The sequence below is a fragment of the Nycticebus coucang genome, chromosome 8, assembly GCF_027406575.1.
Source record: "Nycticebus coucang isolate mNycCou1 chromosome 8, mNycCou1.pri, whole genome shotgun sequence".
Taxonomy (NCBI): domain Eukaryota; kingdom Metazoa; phylum Chordata; class Mammalia; order Primates; family Lorisidae; genus Nycticebus; species Nycticebus coucang.
In genome coordinates this window covers 104,730,491-104,757,655 of record NC_069787.1, presented here as the reverse complement: position 1 = coordinate 104,757,655, position 27,165 = coordinate 104,730,491, and the positions used below count along the sequence as shown (strand labels likewise).

Genomic DNA, 27,165 nt, shown 5'->3' with positions numbered 1-27,165 from the left:
GAAATGGAAATGGTAATTAATGCAGTAATGCTGTTACACCTCGAGTGTGCAAATCCCATTGACGCGCCACGCCACGGGGGGTGCCGGGCGTAAGGGGACCGGGGCGCACGCCCAGGCCGCCCGCTCCCTCCCACTCTTTCCCTCCTCCCTAGGTCCCGGGGCCGGGTGTCGGGATATCCCGCAGGGACTCTGCTGGCTGCAGGAAGTCGCGAGATGCTCTACCGCGCTTGGGACTCTCAGCCGGTCTGGGCGGGTGCGCGGAGCTCGCCTAGGCAGCTGCGCTTCTCTCCCAGCTCTCCCAGTTCTCACCGCCGCGCTAGCACCAGGAGGGCTCAGAGGTGCATCCTGGTGGGAAGGTCACGGGAGAGCCTGGCCTGTCCAGCGGGGAGCAGCAGGCAGTGCAGAGGCCTGAAAGCAGAAGGAACCCCGGTGGCCTAGGGAGGCGGGTCACCAGGAGTGCGGCGGCGGTCCCACCTTAGGCTTCCTCACTGAACTGGGCCTCAGCGGGTCGGCTGGAGGTTTTTCTGAAGTTTCTTCCCATACTTTCCTCGAATGTACGGATTGCGTATGAATTGCTTCTCTACTGACCCAAGCGGGAAAGTTTGGAAATGGCCACTGGCGCCGGAGCAGCGCAGCTCTACCACTTTGCAGCCAAGAAGAAACTTGAGGACTCTTTTCAGCCTCTTTTCAGGCTGAGTGCCACTGCCTTCCTTTACCAGGACTAGATGCTTTGGGCCTTTTGGGGGTCACGAGGGATGTTCAGCGCAGGTATTCTAGCTAAGAGAACAGAGAATTAGGACAGGCAGACCAGGGACGACCCAGATCCATGGCCCTTTCTGCTTCCCCAAAGCACAACTTCCCCAGAGGCTGGACACTAGTTCTCCGATGCATTGCTGGACGCAGGGGCAGGGGCTGGGCTAGGAAGTGGTTAGTGAGGTCCGCTCTCTCCTGCTTTCAGGGCTCTGCCTAGTGTAACGTGGTAACCCCCAAGTCTTGGGACTTGGGCTTAGCACGGAGCCGGGGTTAGGAGTGGGCGACCGTAGCGTCAGGTTCTGTGTCGGTGCCCCACGATTTTTAGCGCCCTCACTCGCTTCCAACTCCATTATTTTCTTAATTACTCTGCAGTGGCCCAGTGCCAATGCTTCTGGTTGCAGGCCAATGTCCATTCCCGTAGCGCCAGCAAAGAAACCAGCCCAAGTAGCGCTCCCACCGCCGGTTCGGCGAGGGCCTCAGAGGCCAGGGCAGGACTAGTGTCCAGGAAAGTACGCCCCCTCCGCGGAAGCTCAAGGCACTGGCCCCGGCGTCTCCTGCACCCAAATCTAACGAACCCCTTCTGTCTCTGTCACTCTTCCTGTCTCACACTTACACACGCACAGCCCACTCAGCAAATAAAGAGATGAAAAGTTCTTAACAGGAATCTTGTGAAGTACGAGATATTCAAATTCAAATGACTTGAAATTCATTGTCCATTTGAACAATGGAGACCAGCCTTGAGCTGGGAGGAGCTGAAAGAAAGAAGAATTTTCGAGGGCAGTCCTGGCACCACTGCCAGCCAAGTGTTTAGGGCCCTGGCAGTCTCAGATCTCATAGACAGCCAGGGAGATACTTCCCTAGGAAGTGCGAAGCAATCAAAGTCCCTTGGCCCTACTCTGACTTAAATATCACTCTGCTTTCGATCTTGGAGATTCCTGGAGGTTATCTAGCTCATTTTTAAAATGCAAGTGTTGAGGGGACTGCAGATGTCAGTCACTCACTCCTCAGTGTGATTTACTAGGGTAATTCGCCTTCTCCATCTTTAAAATTAGCGGTTCTAAGGAAACTGATACTTAAATAGAAGAACTGGGAAAGTGGAAGGGAATCAAAGGTTTGTGGAGTCAGACCCACAGCTGGGGAAGTGCATAAAAGACCGCGAAAGTTCTCCAAGGGAGGCCAGAAGCGGAAGGGGGCCAATGTCACCGCGTCTCTCAGAAGACGTGGCCAAGGTACCCCTGAGCCAGGTAGCCGCCAAGGTTTAAGAAAGGAAACCTAGCTAAGTCCAAATAACTCTGCTCCTGCCATGCCAGCGCCACCGCCTACCATCGAGAGCAGCGCACCGTTGAGGTCTTCGCTGTACTAGGAAACATCCAGCAAAGAAGGGCTGGAGCGAGCGCGGCATGCAAATTTGGGTGAAATTTTGTTTGTCCCTTGGAAGCAATGACACCCACAGACTAGAGACCTGGGACCTCCCTGGCAACCCTGCTTAAGGGAGGTCTAGGCTGCGAACGGGAGAAGTCCGCTGCTTCCCGGCTGCGGGACGCGTGCCTGGCGCAGAGGGGGTGGTCAGAGGCTTCTCCTGCGCTGTCCCGGGCGCCCCGGGCACCGCGGGAGTTCGTTCTCCGGACGCCAAGAGCCAGTCGGAGCAACTCCGGGGGCTCTTTGCTGCGCCCCGCGCGCTTGGGAGACGCAGCTCTTCTCAACTCCGGGCGGGCGGGGCGCTCCTCTCCCTACAGGTTTGCTTTAATGATTTTCTTGAAAGAAAGAGACAGTTGTGAGCAAACAGGTTTGACAGGGACTGCGTCCCCCCACACCCCCCAGGGGATTTCTTTTTGTCTGCGCTTGACTTCAAAGTCAGTAATCGGCCCCTGTTAGTGGCCTGACGAGGAGGATTTCGGCTGTTTGTTAGGGCTAGTCGCGGCCGCACCTCGGCGGACGCTATGGGGCCCGCGGGGCAAGGGAGGCGAAGCCAAGGCAGGCCCCTCGGGGGCCAAGCTGGGACCAGGTGTAAGGAGGGCGGCTGGCCCGAGAAAGCCTGTCTGCTAAGAAAACGAAGTGTGATGAGCAGAAGCGGCTTGCGCCAGTCCGGGGGCTCGAACTGAGACTCCAGCTCTCTGCAGGCTGGAAAGAGATCTCAGTCACCTGGCCGCAGGCTCCTAGTGCTTCTCCGTTACTACGCACCCTACTTTCCTGGACCTCCCCTTGGGGTCCCCGAGACCTGGTGCAATCTGGAACCCTGGTTGCAGTTTTCCTGTTTCTGCTGCCATCTGAGGCCTTAGCCACTCGGACCCGCCTCATCCCCCTTTGCAGCCAAGCTCCGCAACGGAGTTGGCTGGGCGCCCTAGTGGGGCCACACGTGTGGGCATCCTTCTGCGCCTGGGGCGCTCCTGCACCGGGCTCTGCAGGGAACACCCAGACCCCTGTAAGCTTCATCTTAGGAGATGTTAAGGGACACTGAGCTATGAGGGAGCTCAGAGCGGCTGACAGGACTGTCAGTTGGGGTTATATCAGACAGCGAAACCGCAGCCTCTGCCCTAGTCCTCCTGGGCTTCCTAGAGGGAGGGAGGAAAGACGTTCCCTATGCGCCCAGGGCCCCCAGACCGGACGGCCACCAGAGGCAAGTCACTTCCTAATTGTCTCGATTTGTAAGAGGGTTTTGTAATGCTAAGTAAGCGTGGCGCTGCCCGCCCGGCCTCCCCCCACGTCTCCCCGTCCGCCTTTGTTTACCTTCGCTGGATCGCTCATTTATTTATCTATCTATTATTTATAGGCGTCCCCTTCTATTCAGCGCCCGTGTATGTTAATTGTGTTATACCATTTAATTCTAACATCGGTCTCAAAAGAGCTCTTAATGAGAAAAGCATATACAACACGGATCACTTTGCTATTCAGCTCAGCCAGATGGACAACTGCTAACTTTTTTTTTTTTTTAATAATGAAAATCCCCCTTTGACAAAGGGGCTGGGATGAATAGGCTCCAAATAGCACCTCAAACACTTCTAATTGTTTTGAGGACAATATGCTAATCCAAGAGTTTTGGCTTTGGTGTCTGTTGACAACGTTTCTCCTGCACCTTGAGCCACCGACCCCTTTGGAAACGGCAGAGGCAAGAGCACAAATCCCTCAACAGCAGCAGAAAGCCGACAAGCCCCTAGGCTGCCCCACCCCCACGCAGCACATTATGGAGCCAGGGGGAAAAGCGCGCGACTTGCTGGCAAACACGCGTGAGCGCGGCTTTGGGGGTGAGGCTCGGAGACACGGCGGGGGTGGGGAGGGGAGCACCCTTCAATTTTGAGAACAATTCCAAAGAGTTGCATGCTGGCATCAGGGGGTCCTTTCTCTTTACAAAAAAACTGAGTAATCTTTAAGCAAACGTTCACCCAAAGGGGAAAGAAAAGGACTCTTTTCCTTGTTTGTTATTTAATTTTCATGATTTTTTTTAACTCCTTGTTTGAGCCATGCCAAAGTCGCCTTCCTTTTCTCTTTGCTCCCTGAAGTATCTTAGTGAAAAGTCTTCCATAGTCTGGGGCGGGGACCTAGGACACGTTTTTCTACATTTTTTACAGTTTTATTTCTAACCTCAGGAACCAGCATTGAGCCTCAAATTCCCAGAGGAGCCAGGGGTAGCGTTTCCAAACACACACGCACACACACACACACACACCCAAACCTGATTCCACCCATCTTCCCCCATGCTTTGAACTTAAACACCCACCTCAGGACACAGTGCTGTGCACGCAACTGGTTCTCAAGAGCTTCCAGCCTCCTCCCCATTCCTTTGGAGTTTGGTTTTTAAAAAGTAAACCCTTCTAGATCTCAGAGGTCTGATTTGGCCTTTGTCTCAGTTCATTTGCCCCTGGAAGTGGTCTGACCCCTTTGTGAAGAACGAGCAAAAACAGTGGTGTCCCAGGGACAGACACCTTTGTCTAACCTCCAAAGGCAAAAAGCCGGTCGGTCTCCTGGGTGGGATCCCAACAGATCCCAGACTCCAGCCCTTCTATCCCCTCCGAGAGACCACGAAACTGGGCCAAAGCAGGGCAGCGGCCAGCGGCCACTACTAGAGCTGCTCTGTGCACTCTAGTCCTCCCAGAGACCCAACTTCCCAGCTCCCCGGATCTGGCCTCCTGACTATAGATTTTACGCACATCAAAGGTTACTTTTTTTTCTTGCAATGACAGATTGTCTTTATTCAAAATGTCTTTGTTCAACAAATGAACAGAGTAAGGAGGTAAAATCCTTCTAGATACATTTTCAAGACATTGTCAAAACATTTATGACCATTTAGGATGTTTTTATACTTTTAATTCTTTGTTTACTTTCTACTTCCTGACTTCATAACCCGACAGTCTGTCTAAAAGTAAACTTAGGTCTCTAGGAGCACTGCTTTACACAAAGTTAATAACCATGTGGGTCCTTTTTGTTTTCCCTTTGAAGAAGCAAATACTATCATAGCATGGTTTTAACTAGAAATGTTTCCCTTTCTGTAGTTTAAAACTTTGAAGCCTTTCCCCCCACCCCAAACACATGAAGAGCAAATAGCGCCTAGTTGTGTCTGATGGTAAAACACAGAGACACAGCTTTTTTTTTTCAGGGGTCAAAAGAAAAATATATATGCATATATGTAGTATCAGGATATGGGAGTTTGGAGTCCAAAACCTATCCGAGGAGAGTGAAGGGGACATAAATAAAGCAAAACTGTCTACTTTTTTGTCCAAAGGGGGTACAGTCGCAGATTTGTTTTGGGGGAATCGGATAGGGGCAGCTATGTAGCTGTCATAACGTTTACAAGTTTCTGGCACCTGTCTGCGCCTTGGGTTGGGGAGAACGGCTCCTCCCTTCCCTCCCTCCCCCCCCCGAAAGGGAGAGGAAAAGTCTGGGGTTGTGTAAGGGACAGCAGCAGGGCTGGCCCGGAGACTTCTGCAGGACAGGGCTAGGTGCAGAGGACAGAGTGCATACCCCAATTCCAGGCCACCCGTCAGGTGTGGGCCAGGCTGGGGGTTACATGGCAGTGGCGTGGGCTGACGAATAAGGGTCTATGCCAGTCTTGGTCATGCCTGGGAAGAGGATGTAGGCGACGGGGGGCTGCAGGGTGGAGGCAGACCAGGCGGTACAGTTACAGGGCACCACGTAGCCCGGGTTGGTGGGGGACGGGTGCGTGTGCGTGTGCTGGCTGGGGCAGCTGAGGCTGCCGAAGGCGCCGTTCTGGTAGCCCAGGGTGGACGCGTAGGGCAGCGCGCTGGTGGCCAACGTGTGGGGCACTTCACCCATCTTCTGGATGGCACTCGAGCTAAACTGCGCGGGGTCCAGCAGGGAGTAGGGCGCTGAGGCTGGCGGCAAGAAGGCCCGAGCTTTCTCGGGCGCGCTCAGGAGGCCGTCGGAGGCCCCCACGGGCAGGCCGGCCGCCTTGAGCGGGTCCGTGTCGCCCAGGTAGGGCAGGGGGAAGACATACCTGTCCTTCTTGAGCAGATTCTTGGGCTTGCGCCGGGGCCGGTACTTGTAGTCAGGGTGCTCCTTCATGTGCTGGGCGCGTAGCCGCTTGGCTTCGTCGATGTATGGCCGCTTCTCTGCCTCGGACAGAAGCTTCCATTCCGCACCTAAGCGCTTGCTGATCTCTGAGTTGTGCATCTTGGGATTTTCCTGGGCCATCTTGCGCCGCTGGCCCCGGGACCATACCATGAAGGCGTTCATGGGCCGCTTGATGTGGTCTGAAGGTTTGGACATGGTCCGGGTGGCGAGGCGGGCGGGGGTGGGGAGTGCAGGGGTTCTGCAGGCAAGCCTGGGCGCGGGTGGCCGTCTGTCTGTCCGTCCCGAGCTGGAGCTGTGAGTTCCCCTCGCCTCGGAGTCGCTGAGGGGAAGCCAGAGAGAAGAGTTGACACCGCAAAGTTCAGCTGATCATGCCAGTCCCAGCACCCAGGCAGCCCCTGGGCGGCGAGTGGGGACAGGAAGGGCGGGGAGAGGAGATCTGCGGGAGGAGGGGAAAACGGGGGGGGCTGCGGGCAACACAGGCTGGGGCCCAAGTCTCAGAGTCTCGGGAATTATGTCGTCAGGTAATTTTCTGGCCAGGGCAGAAGCTCCTCCTTATTCCCCTCTCCACCTTCGCCTTCTCGCGTTCCCCTCTGTCCTCTTGCGTCTCCGGTCGTGGCTCCCCCCAACTCCAGTGGCTTTCCCAGAGCTGCCCAGCCTAGGGCTGCACCTGGCTGAGAATGCGGGGAGGCTGGTGAACAAGAGCCAAAAGCGGCGAAGTTCAAAGGCGAGGTGGGACGGGACAGCAGCACTCTGACATAAGCGCGGGGCGGCGACTCCCCAACCTGGGCGCCAATCAGCGGCAGAGTAGGCGAGGGGGCGCACCTGCCGCGCGCCTGTGGAGGAAAGAGGGAGCGCGACTGATGGGGCGGGGAGAGGTGTGAGGGACCCAGAAGGCAGGAGAGGCAGAGAGGAGAGCTGCTGCTGGCTCTGGAGTGGGGACTCGGATTCCAGTTGTCTCCCGCACTGTCAACAAATAAAACTCTTCGCACCTCCTGTTTCCTTACCCAGCGGTGAAAGAGAGAATCAGGGCTTCGAATACAAAGGCCCAGTGACCGGACGCAAAACGAAAGAGAGAAGAGCTCCTGTTGATAAATAGGACAGCCTTACCACGAAATGCAAGGACAGCGCTTTTCCCTCTTGTCAAAGATCCTTGGAAGAGAAAAAGAATATATCAAACGCAGGGTAAAAAGCCAAATAAACTTTTTGCACCAGACCAGACCCTTGGTGGTCTTTTGGCGCAGCGTTCTCCTGGGGTGCCCCTGCTACCTGGCCTTCACCCCTGCCCCAGGTTGCAACGCCTGGGGGTGTCTCTGAGCAGTGCCCTCTGATCTGATACAGGAAGGCCTTGAGTCCAGCATCCCAAAGATTTTGAACCCTGGATGCTGTGACTTTAAGAGCCCCATGACCTGGTTTTCACTTTCCGGGCTGGGGGTGGGATTTCTATTTATGGTTCCTATTTACGTTGTTATTTAACGTTTTTAAACCTCCAATTTTTCCTCCACAACTGCCAAAACTGTAAGGACATACTGGAGGCCAAGCGTCGGGCCTTCCTAGTGGCACCTCTGATGGATCGGCAACCAGGTTCGGTTTGTCCCTGGGCGCCTCTTCCCATCCAGTGAGGCCGTGAGACTCGTTTCTTGCGTCAGATGAGCATTCTTTCGGTAAAGAGGACGAAATAACCCGCAGAGCCAACCTGCGCGCCTGTTTCCTTTGAATAATTGCCTGCCCGGTGTGAAATGCCCTTGAGGGAAATATTTATTAAATGGAAACCATTGTCCCAGGCCCCCGGGACCGGCTTGTGTTCCAGGCTTATTGGCTTTTGCACCAGCCTCTCTCGGGAGGATGGACCAGAAACGGCACTGGCTCGGTAGGCTTGGAGGGGACTGGAATGAGGGAAAGTAGCAGAGAGCCAAGAAGCAGGAAGGAAGGGTCTTTCTCCAGCGTGTATTGTACCAGGTTTGAGAAGAAGACTTTGCTTCTCCTTCCTACAATTAGAAAGACACGTGCAAGTTCTCACTCTCAGCATGCTCTTTAGAGAGGTGGGCGCTATTCCCATTTTACAGATCAGGAAACTGAGGTTAAGAAAGGCAAGGTGATTTGTCAAAAGTGCTCTGGTAGGAAAGTAGTGATGTCTGGTGTACAGGATTTGAAAAACCCTATTTCCCCCCCACCCTATGCAGTATCGTGCCTGAAGATTTGATGGTGCTGCAGCCAAACTTAGAACACTTCCCGAAACTTTTGGAGCCGTCTAATCCTGCCACACAGATAAACCGGACTGGAAGACTGACCCTGCTGTTGATTTGCTTAGCCAAGGGTGCCACCTTCTCACGGGTTGGCAGCAGGTGCCCAACCTTTACATTTCTGCTCAGCCTCAGTCCAGTCTACCACCAGGAGCCTTGGTCTGGGCCTCTAACTTTGTTATTTCTGCAGGAAGTTTCACTTAACTTGGGGTCTTAGAAAGTAGCAGCACTTTTCAGCCCAGTACAGGCAGGGTTTCCAAGTGTCCCAGGCAATCTCTACTCAGGTGTGATAAGCGGTGCGCTATGGTCAGAGCCTGCCAGGGATGTAGGTCCGGGGACCACGTGATTCCAATTCTTTCGGGTCATCCTGATGGCTTTTGGAAAGGAATAAAAGAAATACTGGTTATCTTCAGTGCGGTCCGACGTCCACTGGGGACCTGTCTGATCTCTCACTCTGGAATCTTCAGGGGACACCATATCCACAACCAAGAGTAGGGGACACCATAGCCATAACCAAGAGTTTTGGGTTAAATACAAACCATCTTGTTGGAAACTGCTGGAAGAGGGGATCTAGCACAGGATCCTTTGCCCTTTCTGTTCTCTCAGCATTCAGGCCAATCCATTATAACTGCCCCAAGGCAGTTCCCAGAAAGCAAGCGCCTTTCTTCGATTCCCCACATTTGATTCCCCACATTTCCTCCTCCGATAGCCAGTACTCCTCTCCAAGCCTCTGGTGTTCATTCTTAGGGCGCAATTCGAAAGCTATTTGCAATCTAGAGGGGATTAATACGAAGTGGGGGGGTGGTTTCTGGTCAAGGCAACATCTGACTTCCAGGGGTTCCAGAGCCCTAGGCTCCCTGGGCAGGCTGTACTGACTCAGTACGGCGCCAGCATCTATGCAGCATCTTGCTCTTGAAATACTAACTCAGCGCTGGGTGGGATGCAGGGTTGGGGCAACGCACCCTCCAGACCTCGCATTCACTTGCCTCATAGGTGAACCACGCAGGAGCGCACGGCTCTTATATAGGCAGTGCCGGGTGGCCACCGGTTTATTTGGAACTGCCCAGACCTGGGAGGAGCTCAGGAGTTCCCAAGGTTTTGGGGTCTAACCTGGTGCTGTCTCCACCCAGGTGCTCTGCACGTCCCTCTGCACTATGTCTCCCAAACAGGCCTTAATCACTGGGAAGCATGCCCCAAAAGGTGGCCCTTGGGGACAATTAGCAACTTCAAAAACCCCTGACACAGGCTATAGGACAGAGGTTGCCTAAACGCTCCTCCTGCTTTGTTAGCATCCTAAAATTTGGGCCTCAGGCTACCAGTCCATTCTCCAGGGATAAAGAAGTCCCTTGGATGAGTTATTTCCACTTCATCATTTGCCTAGAGAATCTATGCATACACTCAGTATTCAGAGCAGTTACTCAGAGGCTTGCCAAGTGCTGGCCTTAGCCAGGTGTCCAAACCTCTTATCTAACCCCAGGGATTCTGCTAGCAACACCTCACATGGCTGTTCCCACCAATGTGAAGGAAGAAGCCTCAATTATCATGACCATATTCACTTCTCTCCAGCCTTTTACCTCTCTCCACCACTAGCAGAGTCCAGGCTGCACCTTAGGAAGTACTTCCCTGGTTCTTTTACTCAGCTCCTCAGGTGTTGGTTCAAGGCTACCACCACCTGTGGAGAGTCTTTTTTTTTCTGGGATGGGATAGGACCCTTTAAAGCTGTCACTCTCAGGCCTCTATTTCAAGCTGCTTTCCCAGCTTCACGTGAAGCCCTGTTGCAGTCCACTAGAAAGCTCATCTGGGGATAGCTGCATATTCTTCTTTGGGTGCCAAATGTCCTCAGAACTCCAAGAGCAGAGATGTTCAACTATTTCCTTCTGCCTAGGCCCAGGTTAGCTTTCCTGACAGGGCTTACCTGTCTTGCATCTGCTGTGAGAGGTCCTCAGACACAGCTTGGTAGAGCCAGACACAGAATCTAGAACCAGGAGGCCTGTACCCACCTTCCCCGCATTAGTGCTCCACCCTGCCATTCTCTCTGGTGGATAAAGGTCACTGCTTCCAGGCCTCTTGGACTGGGAAATGGCTGAGTACTGAGAGGTGGGTACAAAGAACATGACTTGGAGAAAGTGGTTGGGGCAGAAAGAAAGAGGGGACCTGGTGATGCAGGGGCTTTCAGAAATGACTGGGGAGTCATCTGCTATGCATAGGGGCTGGGATGCTGGGAACTTGCTGGGCATGGAGTCCTGCCCGCTCACTGGGAACCCTTGGGATTATGGTGAGGTGAGCAAAGTGGCAGGTGCCTGTTCCTGGGAGCTTGCATGTAGCTCCAACTCTGGCTCCAGCCCACTGCTGGGAGTGTGAGTGCCAGCTCACTCAGGTGTTTAGTGAGAGGAGTGTTAATCAGGACAACCCCTGAGTGGTAACAACCCAGGAAACCAACCTTGGGGTGATAAATTGATCTTGGGAAATAATGCACTTTGGCTAAATCATAAACTTTTGATTTTTCTTATTACTAAAAATTTGTAATATGTGGTACACCTCATCCTCCTCCCTAGTTTTCTATTTTAAAATTCAAAGTCATCATATATCCTGCTTCTAGCGTGCTCAGAAGAATCCAGGGCTTCTGCCTTATTAATACATTTCCTGGTAATTGTGTAGGAATCTTCTGTCCAGAATCCAGCATGAATAAAATTCACATGTCCCTTGCAGGCAAGAAAGTAGAGGAGGGCCCCCGTTCATGCCAAGAAACTAAGAAACCGAACAAAACCTGGTCCCAGGACAGATGTCTGAAGTGCCTGCCACAGATGCATTTGCAGTTGTGGATCTGCTAGAGCCAGCGAACTGTGCTGAAGGACCCTTCTTTCTCAACACCTCAAGCATGCCCAGGGAAGGAGACTTTTTGGTGCTTCAAACTATCTTAACTTGAGCAGTTTAACTGGAGTCTATTTGTAGCAGAGATCAGGTGACTCACCCCTCAGGTGCAAGCTTAATGAGGATGGCACAACATTGCACTCATCTCCCAGAAAATAGAGGGGATGGGAGCAGGAATAGAGCTGTGAAATTCTCTTATTCTTTTATTAACTTGATGGCTCTTTATTGAGCGCGCACTATGTGCCAGGCACTGTGGCCCTGTGCTAGATACCGGGATTCAGGAGTAAACAATACCTATGATGGTCCTTCTCCTGTTTATTGTCTATCCTCTCATTGGGCTCTAATAATGATGTTTGATATTGGGGATGGATAAGAAACAATTTCCTCAGGGTAATTCCTGGCTCTGCCCTCAAATAGTTGTGTCACTTCAAGCAAAGTATTTAACTTGCCTGTGTCCTGGTTTCCTAACCTATAATACAGGTATGATGAATTGTTATCAGGACTAAATGATTTAATATAGGAAATATACTTAGAACAGTGCTGGAAATATAGAAACTGCTCAACAATTGGTCAAATTTTATCATTAAACTTAAGGAGTTGTATATTCCAATGGGGATATGTACTAAGATGTGGATCAGGGTGATGAGACTGGGGATGAGGAAAGGAGGGTGTTCAAACTCACACTGGTGGTCAAAGACTTGAACACAGGAAAGAGCCAGGCTTACGAAGAAAGAAGGAACAGGGTAGAGGATTATTCCAGCTGATGGCACCTGATGGCTTTAAAGAGCCCTTGTGGCTAAAGCCTGGCCATGATCTTGGGGGAAAGTATAAAGAAAAATCTGGGTGATCTTCGCAGTGTCCAGATTATTCAGGGCCTTGCAGACCCCATAAGGATTAAGGCTTTATTCTAAAGTACTGGGAAGTCACTGGACTGAGATACACCAGAATTACCTAACAACATCCTAACAATCACAAAGAAATATTGGTAATCACTCACTCTACTTGTGGAAGAGTCTCAGGTCAAAATATGGACCAGAAAATTTTAAGATGGACAGATTTCTTTTTTTTTTTTTTTATTGGCTCTGGGGTCAGCTTCTTGACCATCCCTTAAAGATCAAGGGCATCTCTGCTAAATGCTTTGAACTTCTCTTACAGTCTCCTTTCTGTCAGGAAGCCAAGAAATAAAACAAAGGATGATAGGTCCTGGGCTTCTAGGAAAGGTAAGCTTCTACACTCTATTAGCAGCCGGCTGCATTCCTGACTGACTTTTTAACTTCTTACCAAATGGAGATCTTCTACTTTCCTGCTCAGAGTCCCAACTTCGTCCCAAGTTGACTCTTTGTGGAGAAAGTGAGTCCACATTTAGGCAACTTGAATATCTCAGCCTGAGAAATAGAGGATTTGTACATGTGCAGATGAGGTTTCTTAGGATTAAAAGAAAAAAAAAATCCCAGTGGTTATAAGAATAAGAAAGACACATTTTGTTTCTAAGAATAAAAGCCAGAGGAAATGTCCAATTCTATGCCTCTGTCTTGAGTTTTATTGTGTTCAGGTATTAGGGCTCCTCCACCTCCGTTCTTCAAATGTAAGAATCCTTGGTCAGCTTTTATCATAAACAATACTCTCTAAGGCTCTGTGTTTGCTTAATGCAATCGGCCAAGTTACTAGAGCATACATTCTCTTGCCAGTTTTATCACAAATTATTCACTGCAGAGGATAAGACCAAACTCTGGCAACAAGCCCCAGTCAAGGATCAGAACAGTTCCCCTTTTTTTTGTGGTACCTGCCCCTGTAGCCTAAATAGCAGGAAATATTCAGGCAGTTAGCAGTTCCAAAAAGTGCTATATTAAGCATGCTGATTTTTATGGATCTGTTTTTTTTTATTATTAAATCATAGCTGTGTACATTAATGCGATCATGGGGCACCATACATTGGTTTTATACACAGTTTGACACATTTTCATCACACCGGTTGACAAAGCCTTCCTGGCATTTTCTTAGTTATGTGTTAAGACATTTATATTCTACATTTACTAAGTTTCACATGTATCCTTGTAAGATGCACCTCAGGTGTAATTCCACCAATCACCCTCCCTCTGCCCATCCTCCCTCCTCCCTCCCTTCCCTCTCCCCCTTCCCCATATTCTTAGGTTATAATTGGGTTATAGCTTTCATACAAAAGCCATAAATCAGTTTCATAGCAGGGCTGAGTACATTGGATACTTTTTCTTCCATTCTTGAGATACTTTACTAAGAAAAATATGTTCCAGCTCCATCCGTGTAAACATGAAAGAGGTAAAGTCTCCATCTTTCTTTAAGGGTGCATAATATTCCATGGTGTACATATACCATAGTTTATTAATCCATTCGTATCTGTTGTTTTTTTAAAGCATTATTCTTACATTTCCTGAATATCAATAATATTTAGCATTTTTCAATAGCTCAATAAAACTTTTATTTTACTTTTTATTTTTTTTTAATTAAATCATAGCTGTGTACATTAATGCAATCATGGGGTAGCATTTTTTTAAATAAGAAAGTCAGTGAAATATTTGCTGAGTGAACAAAAAGAAAAAAATGATAAAAATGGAGTTCAAGACCTAAGGTCAATTCTGTAAGACTCTGGGCAAATTACTGACTTCTCTTAGTTTCCATTTTCTTACCCACAAAATGGGAATAATAATAACACACTGGCTGCTTGCCCAGCCCTGTACTGGTTATCTATTACTGTGTAACAAATGACCCTAACACTTAGTGGCTTAAAATAACAAATAATTATCACCTCATCTGGTTTCTCAGGGTTAAGAATCCAGGAGGGTGTAGCTAGGAGATTCTGACACAGGGTCTCTTATGAGAAAACAGGTCATAATTTCTCTAGAGCTGTGGTCACCTGGAAGGCTGGACTGAGCTGGGGGATCTGCTTCCGAGCTCACTCCTGTGGGTGTTGGCAAGAGGCCTCAGTTTTACCACATAGGCCTTTGGGCCTTGTCCGTAAAGACTGATCTCAACATGGCAGCTTGATTCTGGTTGTGGAAGTGGTCTGAAAGTGACCAATCCTGTACCAAACAGAAGCCTGGCATCATGTGGGAGGGGACTACACATGGGTGTGGCTACCACCAGGAGGGAACACTGGGGGCCATCGTGGGGGGCTGCTGCTACCACAAGCTCCAACTGGTAGCAGACTGGGAGGAGCTTTGCAGGCAGCAAAACACCATGACATCACAACTGGGCCTTGGCGGAAATGTGCAGAAAACATCACTTGGTTTTCTGACCCCTCCCTCCTCTCTGCTTCTCCTCATCCACTCTCCCAATGTAGCTCTATGATATATATTTTTTTAATTTGGTTAAATTAATAATGTTTATATTTTTATACCTATGTAAATATTCATAGTTGAGTACTGTAGTATATTATGACTATTTTCCTTTCCTATTTTTTAATAAGTACCCCATCCTTCGCTTACTGGATTTGCTTTGTAACTGTTACAGTTCTCTGCATGCCTTCCAGTAGCCTCTCTACAAGGCCGGGCAGTCGTATCAGGTAATATGCTGTTCCAGGCTCTTTCTTGTAGACCTTTTCCTTCTGGGTTGACTTTCCACTTTCTGTTTTTCATATCTCTCCCTTTCTCATTTTACTCCCCTGTTTTTTAGAGTATATCTACCAGTGTTTCATCAGGTTGGGGAGGGGGCAGGACAATGGCAGTTCTCAACCTGTGTCTCTTGACTCCCACTGCTCCAATCTGCAATTGCTTCTTTGCCTGGGGCCTGGGATCTCCCTCTAGTTCTCTCCAGTGTCAGAGCTACAAGTTTTTATGTACTGGTTTCCCCTCTCAGGTTTCATCCCTCCCTCGTGTTTTGGGTTGCAGGAATCCCTTCTGTCTTCACTTTTGCTCTTCCCCTTGGGTCTGATCCTCTGCCTCTCGCTTTCTGTCTTACCTCTTAGTATCTTTCTCCCCCACTGTCCTGTTGCAGTCCTGACCTCTCAGAAGTTGTGCTGCTTCTCGGCCCTCACTAGAACTCTCTTAGAACTAGAGAGCATCCAAGGGAACAGCTGCATCTGAAAGATCCCTGGCCTAGAGATCTCGCAGAACTGACATCTGTGATTCTAGTCGGGGTTACTGGTGAGAACATCAGCTCATGTGCGAGTAAAAGTTCAGTCATGATTCAAACCTGGTGAAGCCTCCTCTGCTAAGGTGGTGAGGCCCCAGCAGGACTTGATGAAAGCACTGGGCAGGGAAAGGGCTTTCTCCTTCTTGATCATTGTCTGTAGGGATTTCAGTTGGACCAGTGAGGTAAGACTACCCTTTGAGAAGAGGCAATGGTAGCAGCTAGCAGCCGACAGTTACTAAATTCTTTACTCATACCATGTTCCAGGAACTATGTGTGAACTTTCTACATGCATTATTTTGTTTAATGAGCAATGAGGCTAGGTGGAGGACATCTATTATTATCCCCATTTTGAAGATGAGGGAACCAAGGTATAAAAAGTCACAGAGCTAGTAAGCGGTGGATCCAGGATTTGAACTTAGGTGTTGTCTCACTCAAGAGCCCTCATTGTTGCTATCCCGCCTGCCCTTGGAATAACCTATGTGAACTTGGATGAAATGTTAAGTGTGGAAGGATGCGGAGAATTGTGAGGATCCTTGAGGGCTGGATCTTCACAGAAATCTGCCCTGAGCAGAGGCCTCGTCACTCTTTATGAAAATGTGGAAGGATCGTATAGGCTGCTAGGAGGGAAGGAAGATGTTGAGCTGTGGAGGTGTGTGTATTGGGCAGATAGAATGATGGGGTAAAGGACTCACGTGAACTGGAAAAAAGTGTAAGGTGAGGTGGACCAGATCCGAATAGCACTGGCCATATCAGACAGGCAACCAAAACAGTTTTAGAGATGAGGAGTGAGATTAAAAGTGGAACTTTAGGCCAGGCACAGTGGCTCATGCCTGTAATTCCAGCACTCTGGGAGGCTGAGGTTGGTGGATAGCTTGAGCTCATGAGTTTGAGACCAGCCTGAGCAAGAGCGACACCCCATCTCTACTAAAAATAGAAAAACAAAACAAAACATAAACTGAGACAAGAGGAGCGCTTGAGCCCAAGAGTTGGAGGTTGCTGTGAGCTATGAAGATGCCATAGCACTCTACCCAGGGCAACCGCTAGGGACTCTGTCTCAAAAATAAAATAAAATAAAATAGGAACTTTATAAAAAGTTCATAATGAGAGTGTTGTATAGCTGGATAGAGATAGGAAGAAGTTACTCTGTACTTATTTACTGTTCTTATTTATTCTGGGTAAGCATTTTGCAATGTCTCTGCTAATGTGACATTTATTTCATTAAATTCCCCTAAATTCTTAACTTTTACCAGAAAGCAAAATGTCTGGTCTGCTGATGAGGACTTATTTGATCTGTTATTATGGTTTTAACTGGATATATCTTTTGGCAGTTCTTTGCTAAAAATACTTTTAGTTTGTACTTAGGATACAAGAGTGGACTGATTCTCTTATCAACCTATATTCACGAGCTAAATTCAGTAGAATAATTTTAGCAATGATTAGCTTAGACTATAAATCAGGGCAGCCCATTTATAATTCTTGGATTATAATTTAGAAGATAATCACAATCCTTGTATTTCGTAGTACTTATTACACACTGGGATTCTTTGTTTATTAATCTCCATGGTAGACATAAGATTATGAGAGAAGGAAGCTACCTTGGAAAGGCTTGGTCAAGGTCACTGATGTATGTGCATATCATGGGACTGGGATAGGTAGCTAGGTCTGTCTGATCCTTCTCTTCCAGGCTACACTGCTGAAATACTTAAAGATATTGAAATGGACAGCGTGTTTTTTGCATATGTGAAAATGGATTTGAGCTGAGTAACTAGGTTAGATACCTTGAAATTCTTGTGTGGTCCTAGTTAAGGGGATGGAACCTCTTGCTCATTTGTGAACCATGATTCTTTGACTTGTTAACACAAAATCTATGACAGACAATGCTGACTGCCCAGCCAATAGTCATTTCCTCTATTCTTCCTTGTTAATAGGACTTTGATTTTTTTTTTTAATCCAGTTCCTAGTGTTGTTTGATTAAGCTGATAATAGACTCTGAGTTAAAGTGGGCATGTGACCCAATCTGGCCAATGGACAGAAGTCTGCCCTGGAGTGGGGCTCTGGGAAAAGTTTTCCTTGCTTGTCAAAAGAGTTGCACAGCAGGAAATCATCCTGTTTTCCTATTTTTGAAGATTGTTGCTCACGTGCCACCACTTTGCTACTGTAAGTAGGGTGGCCCCCTGGAGACAATGAGGGGAACTCTGTGTAAGAGAACAGATCAATAAGACAAGGTTGGAGATTAGTAAAGGAAGGAGGATCTAGTTTCTTGATGACTCTGTAGAACTGCTTACTTAACTACCTTTGGAACCCAACTTTGAAATTTCTTAATGTGTGGGAAAATTCATTTTTCTTATTGTTAAGTCGTTCCTGGTTAGGTTTTTTTTGTTAGTGCAGCCAAAAGCTCTTATATGATAGTAAATCCTCCTATCTTCCCCACTTCTGGTTTTGTCTGACATTGAACTTAGCTAAATTTATACAACCACAGCTAAGCTTTTATGTGTCGAAGCTAAAGCTCTTTTGGTATGCACATCTGAATCTCCTTTTTATGGATTTTCTGTTCAGCTATACTCTATTTTCACATACTTTAATATAGTAAAATTGTGATTATTTTTACTGACCAGTTTATTTGGGTTGGCATCTGCTTACTGTATAAATAATCCCTCAGTTTTGCAATCCAGGAGGAATAGGAATGAGCTGTGCTGAGCTTTTTCCTATAATGATCTTGGGATAGTGGACTCTGCTGTCCTTTACAGCTGCAGGGCAAACACGGTGCTGGCTCCAATAGGATTGGGGGTCATACTTCCTCATCTCCTCTCCTGGGGCCACAAGCTGCATCCTACAATTGTGTTGGCTTTGCCATCCTCTGCCAGCTATCTCTGGCTGCTTAGCAGATTTCCCTCCTCTATCATTCTGACTGTACTCCTTTCAGTTGGGCTGCACTGGAATCCATTCGATTTTAGCCATTTCATCTGATCTTTTTTAGCCCCTTTTCTCCCCAAACTTGGCTGTTTCTTCTCCGTGTTTTCTGTCTCTCCCAGTCTCAAAGGAAAAGGTGCCCTCCTTTTCTTTAAAATTCCCTCTACCACTACCACATTATTCATCTCTCTTCTCTCTGCCCTAGGGCATGGCACTTTATATTAATGTGTCTTCTGCAAAGACTTTATGCTTTCAGTCTAGAGATGAGCACTTATTTCTTGTGGGGACAAAAGATAAGTCAACTGTGCTTTCTTTTCAATGTACCATCTTATAGTCCCTCTCTCCTTTATGAAATATTCCTAGTTTTACATTGCTGGAGGAATAGGAGAAAGCTGTGCTGAGTTTTTGCCTGTAACCATCTTGGAATAGTAAGTACATCTCCAGATGTCTAGAGTGGAAAGGCCATGCCCTTGGCTCCCCGTCTTCCTTGTACCTCCAGCTCTACTGTCCTATATTCTGTTCCTTGCTCCTGCTAATTACCAAAAGTGAACTAGCAAAGTCAACCAGGCCCCCCTAGTTACTTAGCTCTGCCCTCTCCTGACTGGTTTGCAGGCCTTGGAGCTGTCCTCCATCCTCTTAAAGTTTTCCTTTGATAAGGCCCTAACCTCAGCCCTCTGACTCCACACTTTTCACTTTTTTCCCCTGGAAGAGCTCACTATTGTACTGAAAACCTATCAGCCGAGTTCAAATGTGTTCTGGCCAACAACAGTCTTGTTAACCTTGTAGCTAGGACACTTCACAGTCTTGCACCTAATTGCTCAACAGATGTCTGCTGAATGGATTCATATCTGTTTTCTGCTCTGATGTCTTTCCCAAGTTCCAGGCCTATTTCTATGGCCATTTCAAGATATGTATCCAGGCATTGCTTCTAATTCCTTCTGTCCAACGCAGAAGTTATCTTCCCTTCTATGCTGACTTCCCACTCTTTTTCTTCTTTATTTTAGCCTGCAGTGGCATATTCACTATTCTCCCTGGGGTCCATGGGAACCCCAATATTCCCTACTCTTCTTCCTTCTTCTGTCATATGCTGTCAACCACCTTGTCTAGTGGTTCTTAATTTCCCCCCATTCACTCCTCCTTTTTCTTTCTGATCTTTAGCTTTTGTACCTTCATGCCTGAACTGATAAGAGCTTCCCTGTGCTTTTGACTACTATATGCAATTGTCAAATATCTATTTTAAAATCAAACTTAGCATTCCACATGGCTCTCCCATGTGAAATCCTCTGTTCTCCTGGCTCCTGATAAATAGCCAGTTGGTTTTCTTCAGTCCCATTTGGTTAGGGGACAGCATTTCTGTTCTGGCCATTTGCCACCCCAGGATGTTGAGACTGTTAGGTGGTGGGTTTTATGTAGGTGGTAGGACCCAGTAAGGGTGCAGAGGACCTGGAAGTATCTTGATGTTGGTGGCATGAGCACAGTTCAGCTTGCTCCCAGCTCCCTGGTCATGGAGATGCAAGGACTCCATCAATTCTCCCCTCCAGTAGAACTGAACTTTCATTTCTCTCTCAAGCATCTCAGTTGCCCCAGTCTTCCTCACCCCCCCCCCCTTTTTTTTGGTGAGTCTGACCTTTTGGGTAGTGGAAAAACCTCCCTGGGCAATCAAGCACTCCAGTCTTCTTTCTTTGGCATTGAGGTTTGCTCCCCGAGTGAATCACTCTGATAACCATGGGAGTGGCTACAGGAAGGGAAAAGACCCTCAGAGCACCTATAAGAGAGGAGCAAAGAGGGACATTTACTGAAACAGAGGGGCAGTCACTGAGCAAAATAGCCTTGCTACTCTACATGACTTGCTCTGTCTTCAATGTTAATTTCAAATGTGTATTTGAACTTTAGTTTCCTCAGCCATAAAGTGGAAATAAAAATGCATTTCCTATATGTTGATATGAGAATCAAAATTGAAATAGCATCTAAGCAACAGACCCAGCTTGGAACAAAATAGGAACAGAATAAAGTGTTATTTCCTCATTATTCCTTTTCCTTACCATGGTTCCAAAGAGCCTTTTGACTCTCACTCCTAAGTTATACATATTATATCTGCTTAAATTCATTATTAGACCTGAGCCATGTGACCCACCTGGCTGTAAAGGAGGCTGGGAATTGCAGTCTTTGTTTTGGGCAGACATGTGCTATCCCAAATATTTTGTAACTATGGAAGAAGAGAAGAGAGGATGCTGAGGAAGAATCAGCAAGTGGTCTCTTTGCAAAATCATCTGTATGACTTTCTCCTCTTTCCTTGGACACAAAACTTTACCATGGAATTTATGAGAATTCTGATCAGGACATGCACACCTACCTTCTTGTGTCTTGCTGGCAAAGCTCACTTACTCCAGAGGCTATAAATGGCAAATACATACACACTCCTTTGCATTTAGGGGTGAGCATGACACTTAGTCTTGGAAAATGAGACCATGAGACATCACATAAGGGGATATCTGCTGAGGGCTTCAGGATAGTTTTCCTCCCTCATGAAAAAAAGAAACTATGTTGGACCCTTCAGGTTCATCACTTCACTATCCTCTTGGAGACTAGCTCTGTGAAAGGCAGCATTCACCAAGGCCCAGGCAGTGTTTCTCACTTCCTGTCCTATGGCTTCTCTGGTGCTGCAGCTCTGGAAGTCCACTGGAACCCGGTTCTCTGCCCTTAACCAAGAAGAACCTGGCAGTGGGGGGTGGGGGGTGGGGACTTAGTGCCTCTGAGACAAACCTTGACCACAGAGACATCTGTGATGATAAGTTCTTTCCTTGCTCATCTTCTAAGTGGACAATTATGAAATGCTTTTCATAAGTCTCCTTGGAAAGTCCCCATAGATTTGAGCATCAGTATTTCTGCTTTGGGCTTTCCTTCTGTCCTTGTTTCATTGCTCATGTTACTTGCTCCCTAAACTCCTATCCTTTTGTGTGTGTGTGTGGGACAGGATCTCATGTGATCCCATAGGCTAGAGTGCAGTGACATCATCACAGCTCACTGAAACCTCAAACTCCTGAGCTCAAACGATCCTCCTGTCTCAGCCTTCTGAGTAGTTGGGATTACAGGTGCATGCCATCTCACCCAGCTAAATTTTTTTCTAAGTTTTATAGAGATAGGGTTTTGCTATGTTGCTCAGGCTGGTCTCAAACTCCTGACCTCAAGTGGTCAATCCTCTTGCCTTGGCCTCCCAAAGTATTAGGATTATAGGCATGATCCACCATGCCCAGCCCTAAACTCGTATTCTTTATTAGAGAATCACATGCTCAAATCAACTATCTCTATACAAGTCTTCATCTCAGGCTCTCATTCTGAAAAACTTAGACTGAGAGCATCTTTAAAGAAAAATACGCTCCCCTCTTATTTCCCTCTGCTCTTTTCTCTCCTCTCCTCTTTTTCTCTTTCCTTTTTGCTGTCCCGTGTGGATGATGTATGTGGAACAGCAATAGCAAAATTGTAATTATGAAGAGAAAGTCTAGAGAATCACAGAGAAGCTCATCAGTGAACTGCTGAACCAACCCTGTAACCATCTTCTGTAGGTATTTCTGTCGTGTGAAAAAAAATAAATTACAATTGGTTAAAACACTTTTAGTTGAATATTATGGAACTTGAAGCTGAAAGAATTTTAACCACACAATAGTCCACAACTGGTTGTAAATGAATATACATATAATATTACCATATACATTTATTTATTCCTATTTTTCAAATGCATGTTAGTGAACTATAAATACATTTAAAAGGATGTGATGGGCAGTATAGTTTGCTCAGCCAATTTATTTTTCTTCCTTCTTCTTCATAACAGCCTCTCAGTTTTCCCCCAGACATCTACCCCTTTTTCATGTAGCCAAGATCCTGGGAGAAGCCAGCCTCACTCCCAAATCTAGGAGTAAACCTGATCTGTCTCAGTCTAATCTTAATTTCTTCATTCTTGGTCCAGGAATGGGGAGGTGAACCTATGTAGGCCAATGAAACTCCAGGGACAGGTTTCAGAAAATTTTTGGAACAATTTCTTTTCTTTAAAAGAGAACTGTGGGAAGAGACAGACTTTCTCACCTTTCCAGGGAGTGTCTGGACGCAGCAGATGGAGTGCCACACTGCTGTTTGGCTAGTCTGAGGATGTGGAGTGGCACAATGGGAAGACCTTGGTTTGTGATGATCACACTGATCTGGTGAATCAGCCCTCTATGAAGTCCTTTTTTAGGACTTCATGTTGTATGAGAGAAAAAAAAAATCCTTATTGTTAAAGCTAGGTGTGTCTGGATTTCTGTATCTTGCCATGGAAAGTATCCTGTTTTAAATCATTACCTATTTTAGCATAGGTTTCTGTTCCACATATTCTTAGTTAATAGAGATTCAAAACAAATCCCCTGTCATACTGAGGTTCAAGAAATATTTGGATGTTGGAAAGGGATCTGTCTTCTCCAAAGGATTGGGAATGATTATTCTAAGACATCATTCAAACTTATTGCCTCTTTTCTCTTTTGGTTTGTATTTTCCTCTTCTCCCTTTCTGCTCCTCCAAAGGCATGGCAAGTATTCAGGGTTAGAAACAAGAAAGAATTAGCAAGGGAACTGCCAGCCTACCTTTTCCAATGGGAAGAAAATGGCTTTCTAGAGGAGGGCAGAATGGACACTACTTAAAACAGAGCTAGACTCTTGGTGGCCACTCAGCAACCAGCTGTTGAATTTCATGGGCTCTTATGGGAAGGATAATGAGAAACCTTTGTAATTGCTTACTGCCGAGTTGGTCCTAAATGTTAGTAGTGATCAATTCATGATGGAAACTTCAAGTCAATTAGATCCGATTCAGTGAATTTGTTCAAAGCAGCTAGTATGTTCAAAGCAGCTAGTGCGTTCAAAGCATCATGGTTGGTGCTGCCTGGGCTGCCACCATACGTAGCTCACGTCAAAGTCTAAGAATAGTTAAGTCATGTACAAGTAAGTAACTGCAAAAGATGCTACATGATGCTACATACTGCATGCTTCCAGTCTCATCAATGAGTGAAATGGCAATATCTGAAAAGCAAAATACTAATAGTCCTTTGGACTGTGTTGAGACCTCACATCTCTACCTGGAGGAAATTTTGCTTTTTCGTTACCATGTAGATTGACCAATAATAAGAAGAACATTTCCAGATCAAGTGAAAATGAAATAAATGGCAGATCTAGTCCTTAGCCCAGGTTTCCCAAAATGTGCAGACACTTGCTCTACTGTAAAGTATGTATTAAATATTATAAGGGCCCTGAAATCTGATTTTGAAAAAGGAAGTCCAAGTTAAAAGTAGGTATAATGTTTCCTCATTGCAGGTTTTCCATGGCCTTTAATGTGCCAATGGGCATTGTGAATCTTTAAGAAAAGAATTCTATATGGATCTTTCCCCAAATTTATTAAGTGAAGGAATTCTTTCTTCAGTGGTCTGGTCTAGTGGAATATGCTTTGAGGAGTGCCATCCTAATCTAGTGAAATACAATGATGAGATTCAATAAAAATGAAGCACCTGCAATTGGAAATGGCAGATTCTCTGCTGAGAATGTAAAATTATCACATAAATGGAATTATGATCAACCTACTCCATCTTCTCACATTTCTGATGCTGTTCCCTGTTTAGAAATGACATCTCTCTTTGGGGAATAATAGCTAACAAGGGGATCAGTTTACCCCCACAGTAACACTTAAGTCAACACTCCCTTTGAGTATAGCCAGTGTGCCCTCTCCAAGTGTCCTATAGTTGGAAATACATTTGTGGTTTCCCCAGAATAGTGTCTGACAGCCAGCAGGAATAAATGCTTCTGCTAAGAAGGTTCAGACTCTTCTCTTTTAATAGTAGTAATTATTTTCTGCCCATGAGGGTTAAATATAACAATTTTTCTGAATTCCCAGAAATTCTTATGCTCCAAAGTATGGGAAGACTTTGGGCATTCTGTGTATAGTAGTGAAAACTTTACCTATGTGGAGGTGAAGCACAAATGAAGAATGTAGATACCAAAACCTCACCAACAGGCCTTTGGGCTAAGCAGACCATAATTTATAAGGCATAATATACCTTTTCAAGTCACAAAAGCACATAGGGTTATTGAATGCCAGGAAGGTCGAAATCTGTGCATTTGCTTACAGCCTACATGGTTGGCTTCCCCATGTTTTGTGGGGTGTGCAGAGTGCATTGCCTGGTTACTGAGGCCAACCTGTACTACAGTCAGTCCCTGTAGGTTATCCACAGCAGAACCACTAACTAAGAAGTCAACTTCTAAGATGATAGTCTGTGAAGAGGAAAAGGGACAGTGATGTGCTAGCTGATGGGTGATGTTCACACTGGCATAGCACTGGGACAAAATAAGGGGAATAACAAATATGCATGTTATCTGGAGCCATAGTTCCCAAGTATAAGCCAGTTTTTCTCCTGTGCAGAAATGAGAGAATTAAGGAGGAAAAAAAAATTATGTGGTGAATTTTTCATGTTTAAAATTTAAGGTCTAAATCATTAGAAAATTCAAATTAAAAACACGAGGAAATATCAGCTCACACTCATTAGAATGATTACTATCAAAAAGATGATGTATGTACTCTAATGTTAATCAGAAATAAAAAAAGGGCGAAAGATAGCAAGTGTTGGAGAGAATATGGAGAAAAAAGAACTAGCACACTGTTGACGGGAATGTATGTTAGTAAAGCCATTGTGGAAAACAGTATGGAAATTTCTCAAAAAATTAAAAATAGAGCTGCCATATGATCTAGCAATCCCACTTCTGGGTATATGGCCAAAGGAGATGAAATCAGTGTGTCAAAGAGATATCTGCATTCTTATTTTTATTGCAGCATTATTCACAATAGCCAAGATATGGGATGAACCTAATGTTCATCAACGAATGAATTGATAAAGAGAGTGTGGTGTATGCACAATGAAATACTAATTGGCTTTGAAAAATAAGATAGTTCTATCATTTGCAACAACATGAATGAAGCTGAAGGGTGTTATGCTAAGTGAAATAAGCCTAGCACAAAAAACAAATACCACATCATCTCACATTTATGTGGAACCTAAAAAAGTTGAATTCATAGGGAGGCACCTGTGGCTCAAAGGAGTAGGGCGCTGGCCCCATTATGCCAAAGGTGGTGGGTTCAAATCCAGCCCTGGCCAAAAACTGAAAAAAAGAAAAAGAAGTTGGAATTCATAGAAGTAGAGAATAGAATAGTGGTTACCAGGGGCTGCATCAGCAGGGGAGAGGAAAGATGTTGGTCAAAGAATATAAATTTCAATTAGGAGGAATAAGTTTAAGAGATCTATTGTGTAACTCAGTAATCATAGTAACAGTTGATTATATTCTTGAAAATCACTAACAGAGTAGATTTTACATGTTGTCACTATGCACCACCAAACAAAGTATAAAGCATATATTAATTAGGTCTATTTAGCTATTTCAAAATATATAGGTATTTTAAAATACCATGTTATATACAATAGATACATATAATTATTATCTGTCAATTAAAAAATAAAATTTAAAGTATGAGGTTTATATTTTTCCCAGTCTTTGAAAATATACATACCCTTGGTTAGGAAATGGTTTCAAAAAAAGTTTTAATATACTTGGCAAAATAAAAAGTTATTAACTCTCATGTTAGTGCCATGGTTTAAAATTTTATGTGTATGACTTTTTTACTTCTACCTTATTTGTGATTGTACTGCTCCTCTTGTAGGAACCCCTGCTCTGGTGCTTGATCAAGAGTTTCACATTAGGTTGCTACATACTGAGAATGGGAGAGAAAGAAGGATAGAAATGACTTGGAGGATGTGATAGTGAAGAAGGGTCCAGTGAGGATTCTCAATGCAAATTTGAAATATAATTTAAATTAAAGCAGCATGTTCTAGGTAAGTTGGTTATCCATAAATAATAAGGCTAAATCTGTGATGCCTGTTTTAGGGTAAATATTATGGTCTCACCAAGGGTGGTTCTGGTTTATCCATGCTCCACAGCTGAGCAAAGGAGCCAGCTCCTGTAAATGACACATTTTGAAAAACATCAGAAATCTTATTAAGAGGATTACAAAGTTAATTGCTCCTGTCTTAAGCACAAAATTTTAGGTTTATTATTAAATACTATTTTAAAAGTTACCTATGATTCTGCTGCCTAATAAGTACCAGTTATAGTTTATATAACCATAATTTCTCCTGGTAAAGTATTTGTTTTCTCAAATGGTGACATATATCTTTTGATATCATAGGAAAATAAGCTGCTAGAATCAAGCTATCAAAGTTTCATAAGCTATATCTACTGATACTAAAATACTTCATATGAGGTTTGATTACAAGGGAATGGGGTTGATTTATATGGGCAGTTGATGAAATCTGTCCCATTTATCTGTCATAATATTTTGGACATGAACAAGCACTTTTAAGAGGGAGGGAGTAGAGTGCAGTAACTTTGGAGTCAAACTGGTTTCAATTTCTCAAGTTTGCACAAGTCACTTAACCTTTCTAGCCTCAGATTCTTTAACTATAAAATATGAACAATAAAAGTTCCAACCTGAGTAAATTATGTTCACTATGATGGGTTAAAGAAATGATAAAATCTTCCACTCATACAACACATCACTGAAATTATAATAAAAAGAAATACCTAGCCAAGCTTTACACAACAAAGAAGATTGTCTATGTGCTAGAAATGGGAGATGTTTCTTAATGGGGAAATGAAAAGCAAAATAGGAGCCAGATCAGTAAGTAGAGGCCACCACA

The 27,165-nt window shown here is 45.8% G+C and overlaps 1 protein-coding gene across 1 annotated transcript; it reads right to left on the bottom strand.

The window, feature by feature from the left end:
- Positions 1 to 4,922: 4,922 nt before the first annotated feature.
- SOX14 (SRY-box transcription factor 14) lies at positions 4,923 to 6,958 on the bottom strand. Its single transcript, XM_053600078.1, has one exon. The coding sequence runs from the start codon at positions 6,472 to 6,474 to the stop codon at positions 5,752 to 5,754; it is 723 nt and encodes a 240-aa protein (XP_053456053.1). The 5' UTR covers positions 6,475 to 6,958; the 3' UTR covers positions 4,923 to 5,751.
- Between the last annotated feature and the right edge of the window lie 20,207 nt (positions 6,959 to 27,165).